Source organism: Muntiacus reevesi, chromosome 17, assembly GCF_963930625.1.
Source record: "Muntiacus reevesi chromosome 17, mMunRee1.1, whole genome shotgun sequence".
NCBI classification, from domain to species: Eukaryota; Metazoa; Chordata; class Mammalia; order Artiodactyla; family Cervidae; genus Muntiacus; species Muntiacus reevesi.
Window position 1 is genome coordinate 41,506,686 of NC_089265.1, and position 18,173 is coordinate 41,524,858.

General features: G+C 33.4%; 2 protein-coding genes across 4 annotated transcripts in view; both read left to right on the forward strand.

Annotated features, from left to right (window-relative positions):
• Positions 1–4: 4 nt before the first annotated feature.
• Positions 5–5,473, forward strand: LOC136148341 (zinc-regulated GTPase metalloprotein activator 1A-like; the record flags this gene model as incomplete). Its single annotated transcript, XM_065907853.1, has 3 exons — positions 5–32; positions 3,446–3,532; positions 5,373–5,473. Coding segments are annotated over 3 exons (216 nt in total), but the record flags the coding sequence as incomplete, so codon positions are not given.
• The window catches only part of LOC136148264 (putative COBW domain-containing protein 7), a 42,006-nt gene continuing 27,329 nt past the window's right edge, over positions 3,497–18,173 (forward strand). For all 3 annotated transcript variants that reach the window (XM_065907729.1, XM_065907727.1, XM_065907728.1), the window contains exons 1-5: positions 3,497–3,532; positions 5,373–5,469; positions 6,992–7,083; positions 12,995–13,054; positions 14,223–14,260. In XM_065907729.1, the coding sequence (XP_065763801.1) occupies positions 7,023–7,083; positions 12,995–13,054; positions 14,223–14,260 (159 nt within the window). In that variant the 5' untranslated portion in view covers positions 3,497–3,532; positions 5,373–5,469; positions 6,992–7,022. The remainder of the gene's footprint in view (positions 3,533–5,372; positions 5,470–6,991; positions 7,084–12,994; positions 13,055–14,222; positions 14,261–18,173) is intronic.

The window sequence follows — 18,173 nt, forward strand, 5'->3', positions numbered from 1 at the left end:
GATCCCAGTCACAATTATCACCGGGTATTTAGGTAACTAACCATCCCGGTCAGAAAGTTCAGTGAACGCTGTTCTGGGATTTGGGGGCTGATGGCGCCCCTTCTCCTTAGGCATTCGGGCCTTCTGGCCGACAGCCGATGTCTCTGAGGGTAGGGGCTGGGTCAGTTGCTCCCCGTACGGGTGCCTTCTCTTCTCATGGGTTAATGATGCTCAGACCCCTCCGCGTTAGGGTCACATTTATCAACTGAGGTTGAAAATTAGCCTCGCATTTTTAAAACTAGTTCTAGCTTTGCAGTGTGAAGCACGGACCCGCCCCTCATTATGCATGTGACCCCTAACAAGTTGCATTTCTGAAGTTCACTGCCTCACTTGAAAATGGAAATAATACCAGTCATCTGGCTCAGTTTGCTTTTCCCTTGTGCTTAGTGGGGCAAGAAACGTATGTTTTATAAGAAGGTTCCCATTAAAGGTGTCCTTTCTGAAAACGCCCAAGGGCTCTTCCTCAGTATATTCCCCTTCCCCACCAGCCAGTTTCTTCTTAACTTTCGTGTAAAATACTCTATCACAACTTTTTTTTTTTTTTTTTTAAAATATCTGTTTGTAACGTACTGTCGGAGAAAGATAATAAAATTACGGTGTCCTCCGAGACTATATTTCTCAAACTTAAAGACTTTTCATGGGGTCACTTAATTCATAACTTTGTAAACAGAGTAGTTTCCTGAAGGACGGGTTATGTGCTTATACTAGGAGTGCTTTATTGTAAAAGTTTGAGAAGTATCATTTTAAAACTACAGTTAAATAGAAGGGCTAGAATAAATACCATATTAAAAGTGTAGGGAAAAGAAGTGAAATGATCTGGGGAAAAGAGAACCATTTCTGGATGCTGCTAGAGACAAGTATAAACTTGGTGCACCTGAGGGCCTTTTACATAAAAACAGGAATTAAATCACTGGCATGACTCCGTCTCTCTCTCTCTTTTTTACTTTGTAGACTTAAGTTTATTTTCATTTTTACTCAGGGTTAATTTTATAAAGAAGTTTATTTATTTGTAAAGGAATTTCCCCAGTGTTATTCAGATGCAGTTTCACTGTGAAGTTGAGCAAATTTTTGCTCTGAAACAGTATAGTTTAGACTTGCCCTCCCCACCTTCCCTATTTTGCTCACTGGTAGATCAGAAGAGCACTGCAGATAATGGTCTGAAGCTTAGGAGTGAGGCCTCACACCACCAACTTCATTCCTGAATCTCCGAGATGGTTTCCCTGCTTATTGTTGAGCATTTTTGTTCCCTTGGTTTCTATCACATTTTTCTTCTGATTTTCTGCCTACTTTTCTGGCTTCCCCTTAGCATTTTTTTTTTTTTATCCCTTCTCTGTCTTCTCTTTTAACTTCATACCCAGGTGATTTCTATTTTGATGTTCTATAGACATGTCAAACTCTGCATGTCCAAAACTTCATGTTAGCATCCCGTCGTGAATGGTGGTTGCTTCTGTGATCCTAACCATTTGGAATATTATAAAAGCTTCCTAACTAGTCTTGAGTCATATTGCCTTTTAATATGTTTTCTGTATTTTAGCCTTAGTGATCTTTACATATGTCAATCTGATTTTGTCACACCCTTCAGCAGTTTCTATTCGGGTTAAAGTTCAGATTCCTTAAGATGAGTTTATAATCTTGCTCTTGACAACCTCTTTAGCCTGAGAAACTGTGGCCCAGCCGAGTGAACTACTTTTACTTCTAAAAAGAGCAAGTGTTTTGGCCCCAGGAGGACATTCTTCTTACTGTTAGTCCTCTGGCTAGATGTCCCTCTTAGTTGCTCCACGACATCTTGTACATCTGTTGACTCTATCATCTTGTGGCATGGTTGCCTCTTTACTGATCTGAATTCCCCCTCTTTCTTCCACTTCCCTTAATGTTTCTAAACTTCATGAAGATAGAGACTGTTTGTGTCTTGTGCACTTTTCACTAAGGTTCAGTATAAATTCTGGTCCATAGCAGACTTGAACTGCTATGAACTGCTTGAACTATGTCTTAGCATCTTTTGCTTCCTGATAAGATGGCTCAGCTGTAAAGAACCCTCATTGAAGGAGATGTGGGTTCGATCCCTGGGTCAGGAAGATCCCCTGGAGTAGGAAATGGCAACCCACTCCAGTATTCTTGCCTGGAAAAGTCCATGAACAGAGTCGGAGGTGACTGAACGCAAACACTACAAAACCTTCCATGGCCACCTCATCCTTTCCATTTTCACTGCCACTGTGTAGTGGAGCGCTCATGCTCAGGGCCCTTGTCCCACATTTGGACTGGTTTTAAGAATGTCCTTACTGCTCTGTGTCCTTAAGATCTGTTCCTTCCATTGTGAGTATTGACCTTTAGTGATATTGAGCTTCCTAAATCCCTCTGAACACAAGCCTTACATCCCTTCAACAACTTTTATACAGATATGGCCCCCAAAGGTTGAAGGTATTAATATCCTACTACTCAATAAATCCCTCCTAGTTATACCCTAGAAATCATGTAAAGTTACTGCAGAAGATATGTACAATCTGTATGCATGTACACAAGTTCTTTTTAGCAGCACTGTTTGTAATAGCAAAACACTAGAAACAACCCGAATGCCCACCAACGGAAAAATATGTAAATAAATTACATTTTTATATAATTGACTACACTACTATCTATATGCAGTTAGTGTTGGTTATTTATCTTTTTTTTTTACCCCTCTATGGATGTTCACAAGACTAATGTTTTTTCCTTCTGCTTGAGCTGAATGTATTTAGGTGTATTATGCCACCTACTGGATAGAGTTAGTGTAGCTATATGAACTTTTCTATATATGTGATTATTGTGTCTTTTGTTAACATTTCCTAGGTCCATTCGCCATTGTGTGTGTGTCAAATCAATTTTATAGACTGCTTTAAGCATACTAAAAACAGCCATATAGACATTCCGAATTTGTATGTGGTTAAAATAAAAGGTAGGTCTTTATGTGTACATTTTGGGGAAGTAAACTATTCTTGGCTAAGAAACACTGTCATCCTGTAAAGGGATTTAAATACTTTATGTTTTATAAACTACATGACTACTTTATTCCCCAGGAACATTACTTCAGTAATTCCTTATTTAATAGAAAATTTAGATAACCTGACATTAATTGTTTAAGTTATATAGAAGACTTTTTTTTTTTTTTTGTCATATGAGATCAAAGAAAGCTATGTGAGCCACCTTATTGGAGTGTTTGTAAATATTTGTAAAATTTTATAAGACATAAAGCATTTTTAATAGTTTTCAAAGGGTACTTTAATCTTTTCCTCCAGAATCTTATATTACCATCGTTAAATAATATTTGAATAACATGCAAATTTTAAAGAGTGTTAGGACTTTTAAACTTTTTTGTCCCTTTAAAATTAGTCTTTTGACTTTTGTTATTTAAAACAAATGTATTTTATAGGTGCTGGGAAGACAACACTTCTTAACTATATTTTGACAGAGCAACATAGTAAAAGAATAGCAGTGATTTTAAATGAATTTGGGGAAGGTAAGTAAAGTTCAATAAATGCCATGCTATAAGAATGTATTGAACAGTTAATTCAGCTGGTGAATTGATATTCCATATGCAGAAATGAAAATGCAAGGTATTATCATGTGAACACATTGCTATGGATAGTTTTGGAAAAATTAGGTTCATTTATGTCAAGCTTTATTTTGTATGGAGTTGAGATACTGAAATCAGATTGTTTCTATAAATTTTTATTTTGTTTAACTTTAGAATTCATACCAGCAGAATTAATTAGATTTTTACATAAATACTCCAGAAGTAAAAATCTAAGGAGTTGATGGAGAAGGAAATGGCAACCCACTCCAGTGTTCTTGCCTAGAGAATCCCAGGGATGGGGTCGCACAGAAAAAAAAAAAAAAGAAAAAAAAAAAAAATCTAAGGAGTTGAAAGAAAATCTTTCAGGAAGATTTTTGTACCAATTTGTACCAATTTGTGCTGACTATATTGTTTAATTGCAGGTTTTGAAAATATTTGAAAATACTTCTGTCTTATAAATTTATCTTATTGAATGTTTATTATTCTGCAAAGCTGTTAAAACAGAAGGCTTAGAAAATAAATATGTGGTCTCCATCCTCAGGCAACTTCACTTATCTGTGAAAATATATGTGTTTTCCAGTTTTTTGTCTTCACTGAACTGTGTTTTAAGAAATTTATACAGCAGTGTTAGACATGCTTCTCTGATTACTTTTATTAGTTTTTCTTCTCAGGTGTGAATTTCAGTAAAAGCTCATGTTTAGCTAAAAAAAATATAACTTCATTTGAATTTTTCTTAAATTATTTTTTTTCAGTTGCAAATTAGTAAAGGAACTAAGTTAATGAGAAGAATGTGAGGCCTGTTAGTTGAATCTTAGTTTTTATTTTAACTTCTTATTAACTGATCTTCTGTTGGACACTGATTACATTTATTATCATGTGTTACTATTTTTCTTCAGTCTTTCTGGACCTTTTCTTCTTTAAACAGCTTTGTCCTTTAGAGCATTTGCAATACTTTCCTTTTCATTTTTTAAATGTTCTCTATACCCTAAGTTCTGTAGCAACCCCTTGCCTAACTAAAACTTAAACATAAAATATATATCAGTGAAAAATTATTCAGTTTTTTTCCTTATCTTTTGCTAATGGATATTTAGAACTTTCCTGGCTTGGGCATGTTTCTTTGTTGGAGGAAATGTAAGACTTTTTAAATCATTCTCATTTGATAACAAGCATCTCAAACTCTCATATATACTTTATTTTTTTCTCAAGTAGGCATTGCTAAGAAACATGTGTGTATTTGATTAAAATTTAATTTTTAAGTGAGTACATTGGTACCCTGGCCAAGCACATTTCCTTAAAATGAACTAAGGGTATTACTCATACAGGAATGCTGAACAATCTGTCTAGTAGACACTGAAACAATTCAGAGAAGTAATGAAAAGAAAAAATACACAAGAGACTGAAAGGCATATGTATAAAAACCAATATATAAACATACTGGTCTATCTAGAGAATTGGCCATGGACAAGAAAGAATGCCTTTAAAATAGCTATTTTATTAGGAAATGGGAGCAGTCTAGTAAGAGGCCTAGAGATGAAGTAGATAACTTTCATTAATTTTGCAGTTGTCTCTTTAGGGGCTTAAATCCTCTTAAAGAAAGAAAAAATAAAATAATCTAGAGTAGTATAGTTTAAAATATTGAGATAGCCTGAACAGAATGAAAGAATACAAATTATGAAATATATTTTTCTGCTTCAAAATCTGCTGTACTATTGAGTATCCTCATCTTTGTTTTTGATTGACGAGTGGACATAATCTAAAGAGTGCTTCCTGTTAATTATTCTAGGAAGTGCAGTGGAGAAATCCTTAGCTGTCAGCCAAGGTGGAGAACTCTACGAAGAATGGCTGGAACTTAGAAACGGTTGCCTCTGCTGTTCCGTAAAGTGAGAAAAACATATACTCTGTGCTTGTTGGCTTCTATAAATGTTTGTTGGTTATATTTCTAGCTTTGATTTTCTTACATAAATTAACAGAATCTTCATAATCTTCTTCATTGTATTTTCGAATAGAAGATACACCTATTAGGATGCATTTTCTTTTTTTTTTTAGCAGATGGAAATTGATTAATTTTAATATTCTTCCATACATTAAGGCAGTGTGGTCACTGGACTTCTCACGAATATTGCTCCTTTCTAAATTTCTCAGTTATTCACATTAATTCAGTTTTAAGAGATAAATAGCAGGCTTTTGTTTTTCATTTTTAAAATGATCTTATTCCTTAAATGCTAAACATTTAACACATAACGATTAAGGGAAAATATTGTCTCAATTTTAGGTACTCGGACATTTGTTAGTTGTTTTTGATAATCATGTTAATTCACAGTATAGATCTTCCAGGTGAATATTATTTTTCCTTCTGAACATATAAGGGAATTAAGACTAAAAGACATTATAAGTCTGCATATCTAGTTATTTGAACCAAGATTAGGATCCATTTTCTTAAAGTGTTTCTCATTGTCTTAGCTCTAATGCTGTGGTCATTTTATTGAATTTTATTTTTGTTGTTGTTTTTGACATCAAGTTTTAATTAATGGTCCCTGTGGTGCATGAAAGTCTAATTTTATGTTTAAAAAATGATTATTCTGAATGTAATAAGTTATTGGTCTTATTTCCAAGATTTCAACCTCTAAAAACAATATAAATGACCCCAAAAAAGAAAAACCCTTACTTCATGTTCCATCAATGATTGTTGTTTCAAGGACGGTGAACGTTTTATTCACCAATATAACCGCTCTTAGAAAAGGAATAACACATAGTAGTCACTCAAAAGTTTGTTGAGCAAATTATGAAAATTAATACCTGTGTTGTTGATTTTGTATAGTCCAGTGAATTATATTTCTTCTACATCATTTACTATCTTAGATGTTTTGACTGTGAGTCAAGTGTATTATGAAGGTTAAAGCACAACAGGTCTTCTTAGCCAATTAAAATTAAATGTTTTCTTATGTTTTTAATATTACTAAGAAAAAAGGGAAATTAAAGCCTACTACCCTTATTCAGAACAGAAATAAAAGGTAGGTATATAAATAAAATTGTAGTTATTTAGCTGTTCTATTAAGCTACTGTAATTCATACATTTTGTCATTATTTTCTGTATTGACCTTTTTCTTTCATAAAGCTATAAAAATAACAGGTTCTGACTTATTTTAGTCCAGTAAATTAAAATTCCCTCTGCTTTTATCTAATATCTTGTTACTTGTCAGCATATGTGCATCCATTCCTCTCCACTCCCCAAAACTGGTGAAACTAGATAGATATGTTGTTAGAAGCTTGGGAGTGAAGTAAATTTTTGCATGCCTGAAGATAGTTTTATCCCTGGTTGCTAAATATACTTTTAAATGTTTGTGATGATCACTTTAAAATATTCAGGCAATCAACTGTATGTCATGTTTTGGTATTCTCCAGGGACAATGGCCTTAGAGCTATTGAGAATTTGATGAAGAAGAAAGGGAAATTTGATTACATACTGTTAGAGACCACCGGATTAGCAGATCCTGGTAAGAAATGTCATTATTAAAAACCAAAATATAGTTCTTAAACATTTTAAAATAAATATACTAGAGAAATATATAGAATGAGTATTAAAGCTTTACTCTAGATTAAATTTTTTGTTTTGTTTTGATTTAAAGGAGAAAAAATACTGAGTCATGTTTCTTTGGCAGATGAACAATGATTAAAGTATTAGATAATTTTAACATGTTAATAGCATTTCAGTTTCTATCAATTGATTTAGGATTATTGGTAGGAAGAAGAGTTGTTAAAACTTTCAGAAAAATCTAATAAAACATAGGAAAAAAGGAGACATTCTACTTTGGGTATATGTTTAAGAACTTTTGGAGTTAAATCCCAGAAATACTTATTCCCTTAAATTAATTGTTAGCATTTGTTTTTCTACTACTAAGCTTGAAATCATTTTAATTGTAAACACTATTATAAGGTATGGAGTTAAATCAAGCCTGAAAGTGAAAGTTGCTCAGTCATGTCCAGCTCTTCGCAGCCCCATGGACTATACAGTCCATGGAATTCTCTAGGCCAGAGTACTGGAGTGGGTAGCCTTTCCCTTCTCCAGGAGATCTTCCCAACCCAGGGATCGAACCCAGGTCTTGCACATTGTAGGCAGGTTGTTTACCAGCTGAGCCACAAGGGAAGCCCAAGAATACTGGAGTGGGTAGCCTATCCCTTCTCTAGCAGATCTTCGCAATCCAGGAATGGAACTGGGGTCTCCTGCATTGCAGGCAGATTCTTTACCACCTGAGCTATCAGGGAAACCCTACTGGGTCTTTTTTCTAGTGTGGAATTAATAATGGTTATCTATGAGGTTTTTACCTCTGAATGGAATTAACATCTAAACTTCCCTGTTGAAAGCTACACAAAGTCTACCTGTTTCTAACCATGGGTTTCTGTTCCTTCTTACCCAAATAACTTTTAGGTAACATTTTATTCCTAGTTTGCAGAACATTTAGTTTTGTAAGTCTGACCCATTTCTTTTTTCATCTAAGTCTATGACACTGCACATAAAATCATATTAAAGAACTAAGGGGTCATAATTGTTTAAAAGAAATACTGGAGTGCACTGAAGGTTCACTGTAATCAATTGTCAATTTATTTTGAATTATTTAATAATAACATTGTACCTGTGTTTTCAAATTAGGATTGAGTTGGGCTTTTTTGGTCCTTATATTGATACTAGGCATGGATTTTTCATACATTTTCATACATTTCCAAGAGGTCTAACTGATGATAGGACTTGAACCATTACATTGATGTTAAATATTAATTTAACTCTGGTAAGATAGGGAAGTATACTGTGTGCCTTTTTTTGAAATAAAATATCAATGTCTTTTGTTATAGCCACTATATAGAGAAAAGTTCTTGTGATTTTGAGAGTAGGTGAATTTACTAAAACACAGTTCGGCTTTTCAGAGGAAGTAAAAGTTAAATAAAAATTTCAAAGAAAGCTTTTGCACAGATTGTAGGTATAAACAGATGAATGTTTCTTCTTTCTTTAGAATAATGACTTTTATTGTTTGGTTAAAAATGAAACATTGATTATTAAAAAAAAAATGCAGTAGTACCTAAGAAAATACAAAGAAGAAAGTTTAAAAAAAAATGTTGCCCTGTGTCTCATTACTGTAAAATACAAACAGGTAAGTTTTATTCCAAGATTTCTCTGTGCCAGGGCTACTTGCTGTGGTATGTTGAATGACAACATCAGCCTTTGCTGAGAGCTTTGGAAAAATACAGATTCTTGGGCTTCACTCAGCTCTATGGAATCAGAATCTCTGAGGGCAGGACCCAGAAATCTGTTTCAATAGGCCCCCCACGTGATTCTCACACATGCATGAGTTTGGGAAAGTCTGCTTTCTATGTAAATATGCCAAGGTAATTCTATAAAATAGGATCACATTCTGGGTACTATTCTTAATAATTATTGATTCATTTTCACTTGAACTTAGAAGAGAACTTGAAAGAAGTGAAAGAATTGCTGAATGTCAGATAAATACTTCTTCATTGCTAGAGATGTGAGTTAAAAAAATAAAAGATTATAAAGGACATAAATTGGACAAGTTATTTTTTCTTAACTACACATTTAAAGTTTCAGGTTAGTATCTATTGACTGTCTGGCATAAAGGATGAGAGAATTAACACATTACCATGTTCTCCTACCTGGTTTTGGTTCATTGTTTCCTTTGCTATCTTGTCAAGGTTTCTCACATTTATATTCTGCCATACTTTGTTTAGTTCTGTCATTTCAGTTGTCATTACCAGCACAGTAACTTCTGAGTTCCTGAGTTGATCAGTCTCTTGGTTGACTGAACTTCATGATCATGGCTTCCCAGGTGGCACTAGTGGTCAAGAACCCTCCTGCCAGGGCAGGTGACTTAAGAAACTGGAGTTCTATCCCTGGGTTGAGAAGATTCCCTGGGGGAGGGCATGACAACCCACTCCAGTATTCACGCCTGGAAAATCCCATGCACAGAGGAGCCTGGCAGGCTACACAGAGTCACAAAGAGTCAGGCACAACTGAATCAACTTAGCACACATGCGTGCATGCACATATGGTCTGGTAATCTTTTCAGGCTTTCAATCTTGTATTCCTGGAGATCTGGCATACTTCATTGCTTGAGAATTTTTTTTTTTTTTTTTTTTTAATATTTGAGGGATGGCTTGGCTAATCTCAGTGTCATTCATATTTTCCTGGAATTACAATATACTTTTTTGTAGGTTTAGTGCTTCATTTAGGAACTTTTTCCTTACTTATTACCATGAAGAATTTTTCTGTCAAATTATTGAGTTCTCTTCTTTATGACACCAATTTTTCTTACTTTGAATTTTCATTTGTTCTCCATATTTATTATCTTCTAATTGTTTTGGTTTGCCTTTTGCCTCTGCATTTACTGTAATCATCTCAAATCTTCCTTTTTATCAGTAATTCTGTTTCCATCAATGTCTGTTGATGTTTTAAATGAATGAATTCATTAAATAATGGTATATTGGCCTTAAGTTTATTTCTTTAGCATTCCAAACTACCTTTTCACATTATTCTGCTTTATTTTGCTTTAGAGCTTTTATTTATTTATTTTTTTAATTCTTGCCTTAAAAAAAAAAAAGAAATTAGTTTTACTTGTTTCTTTTTGCTCTTTTTAAAAAAATTTTATTGGCCATGCCACGCAGCTTGTGGAATCTCAGTTCCTGACCAGGGATTGAACCTAGGTCATGGCCAGCAGTGAAAGTGCTGACTATTAACCACTGGGCTGCCAGGCAAATTCCCAGCGCTTGTTTTTAAATAAGATTACATTGTTTTTATCTTCCTTATTATAAAAAAAACCTCTTGGAAATTTTCTTTCATTTCTTTAATTATGTTTCCTTCCAGAACAGGTTCTTTGCCATTGGTATTCCCCATTTATTTGTTCATTTTTCCCTTTCCTCCTTTTTTCTTCTTTTTGCTTCTCCTAAACTGTAATACGTATGCGTAATTTTTTCACTGTGTTTATGCTTAATGTGGGAGACTCAGAGAACTTGTCTCTACTTAGATGTGGTGTTCATGAATTTTTTAAATACCCTACGTATATTACCTAAACTTGCTGGTCTCTTAGGCATCAGTTTGAAAGCTGGGTATTGCTGAGGGATGGGGAAACAGAGAAAAGATGTGGTTGAGACAGAGAGATGGGCAGTGTGATATTTTAGGCTCTGCTCTCTCACAGTACCAAGTGTTCCGCTCTTGTATTAGCTCAAACTACTTGTGAATAGTTTTCCCATACCTTTTCCTTGAGCTTCAGACCTTTCTCTCCATTTTACTCTGAGCCCTGGAAAGTGACCTTCTCCCCTGAAAATGTGGAGGCAGAAAATTTTACTCTTGAAGTTTCTTTGTTGACCTTTTCCTGTATTGCTTATTTCTCCCTTGTTCTACTTCTCATGATTTTGGAATAAAATGATAAATATAGGATTTTGTAATCTATTTCTGTATAACTCTTGTTGAGGTTTGGGGTAGATGTAAGAACTATCATAAATCACATAGAACTTTCTATTTCTTATTTTTACTATCATCCAAAAATTGTGGCAGGGGATTGTTTATTTGGTTGCTGCTGATAAAATTTGGCTTTCAAAATTTTATTTAGTTTATTCTTATGTTTTATGAGATTTTGAAGAATGGAGATTCTGTAATTTAGCTCAGAGTTTCTTAACTTGGTATAAATGACATTTTGGGTTGGATAATTCTTTATTAGAGAGGACTGTCTTGTACATTGTATGATGTTTAACAGAGTCCTTGGCTTCTACCTACTACATGCCAGCCGCACTCCCATGGTTGAGATGACCAGAAATTTCCCCAGGCCTTGCCAAATAGTCCCTGAGGAGAAAAATCACCCTGGATTTAGAATCACTGATTAACTGCATTCTCTCGTCTTTATTTCTCCTGTTAAACACCTGCATCCAAATTTTAAGTAGTTCTTTCATATGTAGTTTGATAAGTATTAAACCAAAGATACACATCAAGTTTAGAATAAAAGCTCTAATACAGTCTTACAGCTCAAATTAATATTAAGCAAATGTGAACTATTGGACTCATAAGCTATCTGAATAAAAATCAGTGAATTAAAAAATATTTGTGTACAATGTTAGGAATTTTACTGAGTGGAAAAATGAATACTTTTTAAAATAGCTTATTATTTGGAATAGTGATATTCACAATAGATTTGCTTTTTCTCCTTCATTAATTAAAATCATGTTGTTAGTCAAGTAAGTGAAGAAAATTTTTATTGGCAATTCAGTTGTTTCCTGTTTAGAAGACTGACACTCTCCGGTTCTAAGCTAAATAATTGTCATGGTAAAGTAATTTCCTTGAAAAGGACAGGCATTGATTCAGCCCCTGTTACTCACAAATCCTATTTCGGTCAAATTGGAAAACTATTAAGTTTTTGGGAAAAAATCAATAGGTATCAGGAAACCATTAGATCTTGTGGCCCTTGCTATATCCTGCATGAGTAATCACTGTAAACAGTTGACAGGTATTTCATTGTTGACGCAGAGTGATGCTTGGGAGACCACATCTCGTCAGGGTAGGTGGACAGCTTTAGACACTGGAATGAGTTCAGTTATCCTTGTTTCTCCCCATACTCATTCTTTTAGACAGCTCTGTCACTAATGGGGACTCTGATGCTTTGAAAAATCAAATTCTTTCTTTGCTGTCAGTTTTCTTTTTCTTGTGTTGTGGCATACTAATCAGGGTGTGTGGTTTGGTGCTGAACCAGTTTCTATCAAAAATAAGTTAATTAAAAAAAAAAAAAAGTTAATTTAATTTCTTATTTAGAAATTATTTTTCCTCACAACATTCTCTACATTTTATATACCATACTAATAAATAGTGTAAGGATTTATTAGTAAGGCCCTAATTAATTTTGTCATACTTTTATTCCGTAAAACTTAAATTTTTGAAAATTTACAAAAAAATTTGAACAACTGATTTTGGATTTATCTGTATTTGCTTTGTTTTCCTTTAGGGAAATAATTATTTGTGAGTTGTATGATTATTTCATTCAGAAGAGAGAAAATAAAAATAAGACCTATGTACATACAGCCATTCTGCTCAAAATATTTGATAATATTTATTGGTAAATTATTATGGCATTGGTAAAAACTTGATATTGTATTTGTATGTAATAATACCTGTTCTTTTTTGTTGTTGTTCTTTTTTTTTTAATTGAAGTAAAAGAGAGGGCAAGAAATGGATAAAAATAATAAATGGTTCTATCACTGTAATTCCCTTAAGTAGATTGAAAACCCATATTTTATTTGTATATGTATTTGTCTGCTAATTCCATTGGGGCAGTTTAAATCATTATGGATAGAATTTTGTTTCCTAGTTTGAAGAAATGTTTTTATTTGATGAGTATTATTATATATTTTCAGGTGCTGTAGCGTCTATGTTTTGGGTTGATGCTGAATTAGGGGTTGATATTTATCTTGATGGTAAGTTTAGAAATTAATTTTTCATATTAAGATCATTTTTGTTTATTCATTGTATACTTCTAATTCCTTGTATTGATATTCTTTTTAAGCTTGTTCGGTTTGATGATGAAGTCTTTGAACAGATTCTAAAGTCCCAAACAGGATTAGAACCAGATGTCCATTGTAATCTCAACTCGCAATTTAGTGCTTCCATTAAGGTTTTCCTTTTAAAATACTATGTAGATTTTCTATATTCCCTGATGTTTAATTTATGCAGTTAGTACATAGCTTTTTATTTTAAAAAACATACATAGTATGAGGATCAAATTTCTACTTTTCCCTTGAAGGTAACAGTTAAACAAAGCTCCCTATCCCTTACCCACTAACACTTTTGGGCAGTCTTGTTCATAGACTTCTTTTAAGACGTATTAGAAATTTCTGAATTAGGCACATATATCCCCTGAAACGTCCCCCGCCTTTCTGGAAACCATGTTTTCCTAGACTAAGGGGTGAACTTTAAGAATTACTGAAACTGGGCCTCATCATTTGGCCTTAATATATATGAAATGTAGCTGGTTAAATTCCTTAGGCATCATCAAACTCATTCTGTTCTTATCCTTCCAAAGATTATTTAGCATATAAATTCAGAGAGTGCCCAACTAATTGATCATTTGGAAATTTAGGTACATATTAGGTAAAAGAATTAGATTGGTGAGAATTAGATAAAAAGAATTAGATAAAAGAGATTGGTGAGAGATGTTAGAAATAAGGTATTCTAAGATGCCTCAGATTTGTTAAGCAGTATTTTAAATAAGAAAAGTTTCATTTTTGATTATGTGAAAGTAAACTAAAGATAAGCTATCTTGTGTGTTTTATCACATTCCACTTTACATTTTGAAATTCATGTCATCATATTTTGGATTGTAAGCTTTTTAAAGGCCAGAGAAATCTTATTTTCTTTTTTGTTTATTTAATTTTAAACAATTTGTTTTCATTATATCTTGTGCCTTAGAATAGTGCTAAGTACATGTTTGAAATGCATCTACTTACTAATGGAATGGAGTTAAATTGCAGTGCTGGAAGGAGAAAGAAACAATATTTTATTGAGTGACATTTGTGAACTGAAATGCATTAGTTTTAATTTTCATTTTTAAGAGTAAAAATGATTAAAAGATTTATTCCTTTGTAGGTATCATAACTGTTGTGGATTCAAAATATGGATTAAAAGTAAGTTGAAAAATTTCTGTGAGTTACTAATTATTTGTTAAGAGCTAGGTATATGAGGATTGATTATATTGTTTTTTCTATATTTGTGTCTGTTTGAAATATCCTTAACAAAAATAATTTTCCACTGTAAATGTGAAAGATACTGCTTTTTATTTATTTATTTATTTTCCATTCATTTTTATTAGTTGAAGGCTAATTACTTTACAATATTGTAGTGGTTTTTGCCATACATTGACATGAATCTACCATGGATTTACACGTATTCTTCATCCCGATCCCCCCTCCCACCTCCCTCCCCACCCCAGATACTACTTTTTAAAATGGCAGTAATATTATCAGAGAACTGTGTATTAAGCCAGTGATTTACATTTTTAATTTAATATGTCATGTTTTGGGAACTTAACATGAAGAGGAATAAAGCACATAAGGTAAAAAAAAAATAGTTTTTTTAAGTGTCTTGAACAATAGATGAAACTTGTATTTCATTTAATTATTGTTTTGTATTTTTAAGTTAACTGTTTATTTTCTCCTTCTTTGACTTGATGTGATAAACGTTGAAAGTGTAATATTTATAGTAAGAAAAATTTATAGGATCTCTGGAGAAGGAAATGATACACCACTCCAGTATTCTTGCTTGGAAAATCCCATGGACGGAGGAGCAGGCTACAGTCCATAGGGTCGCGAAGAGTTGGACATGACTGAGTGACTTCTGTTTTTCTTTCTTTACAGCACAAAGTTTGGATATGTGTAACCCCTCCCTAGGATTCAGCCCCTATATTGATAAGTCTTCCTGTTTGATAGAGGAAATTGAGCTTGATATGAGCATATGAGAGCTTATTTTTCTTGTTAAACTGCTGTCAGATACAAGCTGGAGATGATTGAGTTTTTAAAAAATATATTGCTTTGCCATATTTTGAAGAAATCAGGATTTATGCCTAGGTTTGGGAGGAGAAACTCCCCTTTAAAAGGCATCTTGCTATGAATGTTTTTGCAGCTTACCAAGGTGCTCAAACGCATTTAAATGAACTTCAGTTTACAAAATGAAAAATAGTCAGATTTTAAAATGCATATTGCTGTATAAAGTAGTGTTTCTCAACTTTCTGAGTTGTTACTAAAGGCAGAAGAGAATGAAATTATCCTCTATCTCTTGATCTGGTCTGGGAATATGGATAATGCTCAGAGTAATCATTTCTCAGAAGTTTAAATGTAATGTTTTAAAATTCACGTCCATTTTGTGTTCTACCCCATATGATAACTGAATTTCTTAATTTGAACAAGTTTGTTTTTCTTCCAAACCTTCAATAACATTAAGATGGCAGGCTTGTTAAATGGGTTACCAGTACCCCTTCATCGGCCCTTCAGTTCCCTCAGAAATAGAGAGACCCTTATTTGCGAAGTTTGGGAAATAATTCCTTTTTAGATGTTAAGTCAGATTTTATTAATAGTCTTAAGAACCAAAGAAAGATCCCAAATATTATAGTTTTACTCTGAAATATTCCAGCTATCCTGAAATCATGATATTTCTAGTAAAATGTTTACAGAAGAAGCAAAACAAAACAAAAAAAGTCAACATTCTTCATTCTGAATGTTGATCAAAGAGCATTTTTGAATCGATCTGCTATATAAGTTTATTACCAAATTTGGAAGATTTACAGGATAGACAGCAGAATTTTTTTTGTTTTTGATGGGCTTAAAAGTGCTTTTCTCCAAATCAAACTCTATGTATTTATGTATATTTGGGTGTGGAAGGGAGTTAAATAGAATCTATTATGAGTGTGATAGAAACCAAAAAAAGGCAAAGCAACATTCTGAATAATGCAAACACAGTAAACGTTTAACCCCCTGCCACCTTGATAAAACCTCTTAAATTATTAAATCAATATACCTACACAAAACTGACATACTGTCAGGATAATGGAAACTTCAGATTTTCTAAGTCAGGTGCCAAATAAATAACTTTTCCTTTGTATAAAGAATTTGCCAACTTGTCCAATTCCTCTGGTTGCAAAGCTTGACCTCAGGAGCTGCTTGTGATTCAGAGAATTCTGAGGCAGTACAAGGAATGACACTTGGATAATGGGCAGCAATTTAAGGGTGTCATGCTTCACAGAGCCAGCCCATCACAAGTAAACCTGAGAAATGGTACCCTGTGGCCAGCCAGCCAAATTGAAACTGAAGTGGTAATTGATATCATGGGCTATCACTCTAATGGGATTGTCACCCATTGATCTGAAATATTCATTTTTTAATCATGGGCAAAGAATTGGACAACTTCAAATGACAGCTCTCTATTCTTAGGACTTGACACCCAGGCTACTGACATTGTCCTTTTCAGTTCTACAAATGTGACAGCATTTAATGCAATAGAATCAAAGAATGAAGTTACACAGAAAAGGTCAAGTCAGAGGTTTCTTTTTGGTTCTTCTGTTAAATTGCACAAGCTGTTGAAACAATGCAGTCAGTAAACAGTTTGGCTTAGAAAAGACCAGAAAAATAAATAGACTGACATTATGCAATAATCTTTTTTTAAAAGCTAAAATAGCGTTAGCTATAACCAATCTATTGGAAAGAAATAGCTGCTGCTGCTTTTTTTTTTTTTTTTTTTTCAGTGTCATCTGACATCTTTGACACTAGATTTCTTTCTACTTTGGTCAAAACAGTGTTTTTTACTTTCTTTCTTTCCTACCAACCTGTTTCTATTTCTGTAGAAAAGGACACCCTCTAAACCCTTCCTGAAGTTGTACTATACAGTGGTGTTATTTCAAAGGATTTACTTTTATGCTATGCTAAGTTAGACGGTGGAACCTTAACCTTTTTGATATGTTGGATTGAATACTGCCAATTTTTTTTTTTAATCTTTTCTGATATGTAAGCAAAAGCCAGTCTCTAAGCAGTGATGAGGAATCTGTTAGGGATACACACACATAAAATATTTTGAAAAAAACATTACAAAAATGTTTTTTTCCTTACCTGTACAGATAGAATAGAATGTCACAGTTTCTGTTTTTTAACTTTGTAAATGGGAGTCATCTGACTTAATGACTAATGGTGTAAGTCACTGGAAAATGTCCTTTTGAATCGCAGACACTGGTTTAGTCTTTTTGCAGAGTTTGACTTGTGAAGGTAAGAAGTTGCATAAGGGAAAGGTTGAGCTGATAGCCAGAGAAAATAAATGTTAATGTGCATTTATTATTTGTTTGTTTGTATAGCCTTCATATTTACATAGAACAAGGGCATTTATCTCTTCCGCTTTATATGTTTATTACATATCATATTCTTAATAGAACTGTACCTATTGGTAGGTTTTTATTTGGGGCAATTTTAATATGTTTGTGTATTTGATGCTTCTTGACTTCCTCGAGATCATAAAATGTTAGTCCAGTCCATGTTAGCTTTGAGTGAAAATTTCTAATCTTATGAAGATAGATTAGATGCCCCATTAGCTTCAAATGAAAATTTCTGATTTTCTGGAGACTGGATGTATTAAAAACATGAGTTACTTTGTGAAAATACTATATTATTAGTTATGTTTAGGTATGGAAATGAAAAAAAAAATCTCTGATTTTCCTGTTATATCTTTTTCACACTTCTCCAGCTCATAGCTGAATAGCTCCAGATTCATATGTAAATAAATCTTCCAAAAGATCAAAATACAATATTTTGAAACTATTTCAAAATTTTAAAAGAATTCAGTATTATAGGATCATTTGGAGACAGATGCCTTGCTAAAAATGAATCTTTGTTAAATAGATTTCCTGCTGACTAGGAGGGGGTTTGTTGCTGCACGTTGTGCAGTATTCTTCAGGTAACAACGTCCACTCATCTATTCGGCATGCATCCTCAGTTTCTTCAGTCACGTCTGACTTTTTGCAATCCTGTGGACTGTAGCCTGCCAGTTGAATTTATAGGATTG